Source organism: Eimeria tenella, genomic scaffold (assembly GCF_000499545.2).
Source record: "Eimeria tenella Houghton genomic scaffold, Eth_scaff311, whole genome shotgun sequence".
NCBI classification, from domain to species: domain Eukaryota; phylum Apicomplexa; class Conoidasida; order Eucoccidiorida; family Eimeriidae; genus Eimeria; species Eimeria tenella.
In genome coordinates this window covers 4781-11213 of record NW_013542977.1, presented here as the reverse complement: position 1 = coordinate 11213, position 6433 = coordinate 4781, and the positions used below count along the sequence as shown (strand labels likewise).

Here is a 6433-nt window from a genome sequence, read left to right as displayed (position 1 = left end):
GGGCTGCTGCTGCTGCGCTCCTGCTGCTGTGCTGCTGCTGTGCTGCTGCCGTTTTGCTGCGCTTTTGCTGCTGCTGCTCTTGTGCTGCCCTCTTGCTGTTCTTTCGCTGCTGTTTGAGTTATTTCAAGAATAAATATATATATAAATATGCATATAAATATAAATATACGTATAAATATAAATATAAATATAAATATAAATATAAATATAAATATAAATATAAATAAGTATAAAGTGGCGAACTATGTCTATACATGAATGCCATGTTGTTTGCTGCTACTAGCGGAGGAACTCTTTTGCTGCTGCTGTTGCTGCAGAGCAGCTTTCGCTGGTTGCTTTTGCTGCTGCCAAGGCTGGAGTCGAGGGCCACCCCGTGGCTGCTCTGCTGCTGCGGCAGCTGCTGCAGCAGCAGCCGCACGACCAGGAGCAGCAGCAGCTGCACGACCAGCAGCAGCAGCAGCAGCAGCAGCAGCAGCACGCAGTGGAGCAGATTGGCCTCAGCGGTGAGACAATGGCTAAAAGGCCGAGTCTTGAATTATCAAAAAAAAATTAAAAAACTGAATTAAAAATTAAAATTCATAAGAGCCATTTGCTGCAGTGTACAGACAGCAGCCATGCATGCACCGTTTTTGCATTTCTTCAAATTTCTCTTCATTTCTCGATAACTCTTTTATTTAATTTAATTTTATTCATTTATTTATATTTATTTATATATATTTATATTTTATTCGCACTAATTTGTATTTATTAATTCCAAAACACAAAAAGTGCAAACAAATGCAAATAGCTGCGCCCTTGTGTTTGTTTTGCCCTTTTGGCGGTCTATGAAATTCTGAAGAAAAGAAAAAAAGAATTTAAAATAAATAATTTTTTATTAAGTGCACTTATTCCTTTTTTTGATGAGATAGAACTCCTCGAGAGCTTGAATTCTGAAAAAGAGAGTCGAAAACGTATGCACTTGCTGCTGCTGCTGCTGCTACTGCTGCTGCTGCCAGCCTGGCGAGCTTGCTGCTGCGCCCCACAGGGGCCCTGCAGCAGCCGCAGTGGGCTGCAGGGGCTGCATTTGCTGCTGCAACGGTCTGCAGCAAGTGCTGCTGCTTTTGTGTCTCACTAAATGAATTTAGAATAATAATTAAATGCATAACTGAACCTCAAAAAGAAGAGGAAATGGAGGGAACAGCGGCAGCAGCACACGTTCAGAGGGCCAACAGCCTGCGTGCTGCGCAGCAACAGTAATCAAAGCTGCTGCTGCTACTGCTGCTGCTGCTGCTGCTGCGTTTGCCGTTGTTTGGCAGGGTTGCTTCGGTGCATATGGGCGGCTGCAACTTGCGAGGTGAGGCCGCTAAACTGGTCTTGTTGTGGCTCTGTGCTGCTGCTGCTGTTGCTGCTACTGCTGTTGCTGCTGCTGCTGCCAGAGGCTGCTAGTTAGCTCTTTTGCACTGTCTTTCGCAGGCGCAGCTGGACCGACTCTTCAAACAGGCAGAAGGTGAGCCACGGCGAATAGGCGAAGCAAGCGCTGCTGCTGCTCTTGCTGCTGCTGCTGCTGCTGTTGCTGCTGACCTTGTGGCTGGTGGTGCTGCTGCTGCTGCTTTCTCGTGACTAATCTTGTTGTAGCTGGTCTCATGCCCCACCTATTAAAGCCCCACAGAGCCCGCGATTCTCGTGGCCGAGGCCTCCCGGAGAAGATGTTGCCGACTTTGCTGCTGCAGCTGCTGCTGCCGCCTTTGCTGCTGCTGCTGCTGCTCCTTATCTCCCGTTTCAGCAGCAGCAGCTGCTGCTTTTGCTGCCAGTGCTGCATCTGCTGCCGCTGCACTTGCTGCTAATGCGGCGCCTTCTGCTGCTGCCCTTGCTGCTGGTGCTGCTGCTTCTGCTGCTGCTGCTGCTCTCAGGCCGGCTGCTGGCAGCAGCGCACTCATTCGACGCGCGCCAAACTGCAACTGTCTTGTGGGCCATCAGCCGCTGCATTCGGCCCCACAGGCGCCGCTGCGGGCAAGCTGCAGCAGCGCCCCTCCGCCTCTCTGCAGCAGCAGCAGCAGCAGCACCAGCACCAGCAGCAGCAGCAGCAGCAGGCGATAAGGAGGAGCCGTGGGTGCCGCCCACAGCACTTCTCGAGGCGCTGCAGCAGCGCGTGGAAGCCACATTTGCCCGCATGAGCAACCAGGGTAAGCTGCCGCAGCAGCAACAAATAAATAAATAAATAAATAAAATAAATTAATAAATAAATGAATAAAATAAATTAATAAATAATAAATTGCAGGAGTAGGGCGAGGCGCTCGGGTTTAGGGCTCATAGTGGGGCTAGGGTTTAGGGTTTAGGGTTTGGGGTTTAGGGTTTAAGGTTTGGGATTTGGGGTTCAATGTTAGGTTCAGGGTTTAGGTTTAGGGTTTAGAGTTTAGGCTTCAGGGTTTAGGTTTAGGGTTTAGATTTGGGATTTACACTTCAAGGTTCAAGGTTTGCTTTCAAAGCTTAGGTTTAGATTTTAGGGTTTAGGGTTTACGGTTTAGGGTTTAGTGTTTAGTGTTTAGGGTTTAGGGTTTAGGGTCAGGGTTTTGCCGCTGCTTCAGGCCTCTGCAACTCCATACTGGCCCTTGCTGCCACTCTTGGCCGCTCTTCAGAGAAAAGAAAAAGTCTTTTTTTTCTTGAAGAATCTTACCAGCGTGAGAATGAATGCTGCTGCTGCTGCTGTTGCTGCTGCTGCTGCTGCTGCTCCTGCTGTTCCTGCTGCTGCTACTGCCGCTGCTGCTGCTGGTCCGCAGAGGCCGTTGTTTCTCCAGATAGTGCTGCTGCTGCTGCTGCTGCTTGTGCCTTTCTAGCGCTGCTGCAACGGCAGAGTTCGCTGCTGCTGCTGCTGCTGCTGCTGCTGCTGCTGGTCCCAGCTTTGAATATGCTTCTAGGCTTGTCGTTTGCTTGTCTCCCTCTAGTGTTTGTGTCTGGCTTGGGCCAACTTTTTCTTCTGTAGCCTCATCTTGTTTTCCTTGCTGCTGCTGCTGCTGCTGCTGCTGCTGCTTGTCAGTCCGCATTGCTCGTCGCCTCTATAGCTTTCAAGGGGAAGACATGGCGGCGCTGGTGGGCCAATAAGAGGCATTTGTTTGTTTAATATTTTATTTATTATTATTTATTTATTATTTATTTATTCATTTTTTATTTGTCGTTTTTTTATTTGTTGTTTGCTTGTTTCTTTGTCCTTCTGTGGCCCCATGATTCCCGTCCTTGCCTTTACTTTTAATCGTTACTTTTGCTGCTGTTTTGTTTCCTTGAATTTTGTCCGCTGCATGAATGCGAGGAGTTGCTGTTGCTGCTGCCGCTGCTGCCGCTGCTGCTGCTGCTGCTGCTGTCTCTGTTGCTGGTCCTCTCTGTCTCCTGTGGTTTTCTGCCGGTGCATTTATTGCTGCTGCATGTTTTGTTGCCTCAAAACCATAAACTCTAAACCCCAGACCTTAAAACGCAAACCCTAAACCCTAAACTCCAAACCCGAGACCCTTAAACGTAAACCCTAAACCCTACACTCTAAATCGGCGGTTTGGGAGGGCCGCTGCAGTGCTGCTGCGTCCGCTGAGCAGCAGCAGCGAGGGCGCTTCAGCTTCTACGCTTGCTGCTGCTGCTGCTGCTGCTGCTGCTGCACCCCACAGGCCACTGCCTTGGCGCTTACATGTGGGGCCCCGCTGCTGCAGCAACGGCTGCTGTATGCAGCAGCAGACGCAGCAGAGACCTTCAGCGCTACGCAGCTGGCTCAAATCCTTTACTGCTTTGGTAAGCTCGTGGTGACACGGGTTTAGGGTTTAGGGTTTAGGGTTTAGGGTTTGGGGTTTAGGGTTTAGGGTTTCCAACTTGGGGGCAGGTGGTGGCTCAGCTAAAGGAGCTGCGAATTAGCAGCAGCTGGCGAGGGTGCTGCTGCTGCTGCAGCGGCGCTGCAGCCACAGCTGCTGCAGGGCTGTTACGGCCGCTGCCGCGTCCACTGGTGTTGCTGCTGTGCTTCCTACTGTTGCTGCTACTGCTGCTGCTGCTGCTGCTACTGCTGTTCAGGGCTGCTTCGGGGCAGCAGCCATTTGTTTGCAAGCCTGCAGTTTTGCGTCTTGGAGCGGCTGCAGCAATTCTCCGTTCCAGGTTTGCTGTTTCTTTTCTTTTATGTCTTTTTTGTTCTTTTTTTTTCTTTTTTCTCTTTTTTCTCTTTTTTCCTTTTGCTTTTTTATATTCTTTTTATTTTTTCTTTTCTCTTTATTCGCCGTTTATTCGTCTTTATTATTCATTTTTGTTTTTTCTCTTTTTCGTTCTGTCTTTTCTTTTTTCTTTTCCTTTTTTATTTGTTCTTTTCTTCCTTTCTTTTTTTGCCTCTTTACATCTCTTTTAATCTCCTTTAATCACTCTTTATCACTTTCAAACTTTTAATCTCTTTTAATCTTCTTTGATATTTTTTAATATCTTTTAATATCTTTTAGTCTCTTTTTGTTTTCTTTTCATTTTTTTGTCTCGCTGCTGCGCCCTCACTTTTGCTGCTTCAGGCGCTGCAGCATGTCGCTGGCCATTTACTAAGTAAATTATTTTATTAGCTTTTCGTTTCAATTTAAATATTTAAAGTTTGGGTTTATTTGTTTTGCTGCTCCACTTTTGCCTTCCTGGATGCTTTCTTCGAGTGTTTGTGCATGTTCTGAAGTGTACGTACACCTCAACTGATTAGCCTTTCCCGCTTTTCTGCTTTTGCTGCTTCATTTATTTCTTTCCTTTTGTTTTATCTTTCCAGAACTCTGTGATGTTCTTTGGGCCTACGCGATCGCCCGCTTTCACGACGCAAACTTCTGGGCGGTTAGTTGCTGCTGCTGCTGCTGCTACTGCTATTGCTGCTGCTGCTGTTGCTGCTGTTGCTGCCTTCTTTCAAGACGTACAGCAACCCGTCTTGGCGCAAATTTACTCTATGTATATGTATACATATATATATTCTGTGGATTATGTACGTGTTGCTGCCACACCTGCTGCTGCTGCTGCTGCTGCAGCTTCCTAGGGGATGCTGGGTCTGCGTCTGTGCCGCTGTGTCATCTTTTGCGTGGCTTGTACATACACCTGAAGCCGCTGCTGCTCGTGTGGGGTGTACGTACACCTGGCGCAGCCGTGTCTGCCCACTTTGCTGCTCTTGTGGGGTGTACGTACACCTGGCGCAGCCGTGTCTTTCGATTTTGCCTTTGGAAAGACTTCCTGGAGACGACCGCTGCGCGCTGCTGTTTCCGGCGGTGGACGAAATAGTGGGGGGTGGGTTTGGACGCAGCAGCAAATTGAATGGCCTTCGAAACGGACTTCGCAGCCAGGCAGCAGCAGCAGCAGCAGTAGCTGCCACAGCAGCAAGGCAGGCGGCAGCCAGCCGCTGTTGCTGCGGCTAGCTGCTGCAAGTAGCTGCTGCAGCTAGCTGCTGCAGCTAGCTGCTGCTGCTGCTGCTGCAGCTAGCTGCTGCTGCTGCTGCTGCAGCTCCAATGGCTGTAGAGGTGTGGGGTCTGAAGCGAAGTTTCAGAGGCCCTTGTGTGTACACCGTGGGAGCCCCACTACGCACTTGCTGCTGTGCCCGCGCTGCTGACTGCCTTCTGCTGCTGCTGGCTGTTTGCTGCTGCTGCTGGCTGCCAGGCTACAGATGCATGCATGTATTTTGCTTCTCAGCTTCTGTCTAGATTTCTTCCTTTGTTCCTTCTCTCTGTTCATCTGTTTGGGTGTGCTCTCTTTTCCTCTTTTTCGCTGCTAAGGGGTGCAGCAGCAGCAGCAGCTGCTGCTCCCGTTGCTGCTGCTCCGCCTGCTGCTGCTGCATCTGTTGCCGCCGAACTTACTGCTGCTGCAGCTGCTGCTGCTGCGTTGGGGTGTACGTACGGCGCGCAGCCCTGCCTTCGCTTCAGAGCCCGCAGCTCAGCCAAATGAAAGCCTACACTCGCGGTGGGTCTTTTTGCTGCAGAAAAGTCGAAAAAAGCCCAAAAAACAGAAAAAAGAAATAAAAGAAACAAAGTCCCATTTAGTTGGCCTAAAATGTCCCATGTAGTTGGCCTTTAAGCGGGGTAGGCGCAGCAGGGGCAGCAGCTGCTGCACACGCGGCCCCAGCAGCAGAAGCCGCGCAGCAGCAGTAGCAGCAGCAGCAGCAGCAGCACGAGCAGCAGGAGCAGCAGCAGAGACTCTTGCCGCCCCACAGCCCCACTCACCTGCTGTTGTTTTGCTGCGGTGGCTGCAGAAGCCTTCTGGGCTCTGCAGCTTGAGGAGCACCCTGCAAACTTTGCAGAGCATGTGGCTGCCGGTGGGCTAGGGTTTGGGGTTTAGGGTTTGGGGTTTAGGGCTTAGAGGTATGGGACTGCGCTCCAGGCTCAAGAATTGACTTCGGGTTGGGCTCTGACGCAGCACCCCAAACCGCAGCGGAGCGCGGGCTAAGCAAGGGTTTAGCGTTTAGGGTTTAGGGTTTAGGGTTTAGGGT

The 6433-nt window shown here is 50.1% G+C and overlaps 1 protein-coding gene across 1 annotated transcript in view; it reads left to right on the top strand.

The window, feature by feature from the left end:
- Positions 1-317: 317 nt before the first annotated feature.
- ETH_00024215 (uncharacterized protein) overlaps positions 318-6433 on the top strand; it is a gene marked incomplete at both ends in the record, with an annotated part of 6334 nt that continues 218 nt past the window's right edge. Inside the window, 10 exons of the mRNA XM_013376081.1 lie at positions 318-503; positions 1296-1333; positions 1453-1486; positions 1890-2162; positions 2565-2657; positions 3014-3066; positions 3630-3750; positions 4024-4104; positions 4739-4800; positions 6197-6259. Coding sequence (XP_013231535.1) covers positions 318-503; positions 1296-1333; positions 1453-1486; positions 1890-2162; positions 2565-2657; positions 3014-3066; positions 3630-3750; positions 4024-4104; positions 4739-4800; positions 6197-6259 — 1004 coding nt within the window. The remainder of the gene's footprint in view (positions 504-1295; positions 1334-1452; positions 1487-1889; positions 2163-2564; positions 2658-3013; positions 3067-3629; positions 3751-4023; positions 4105-4738; positions 4801-6196; positions 6260-6433) is intronic.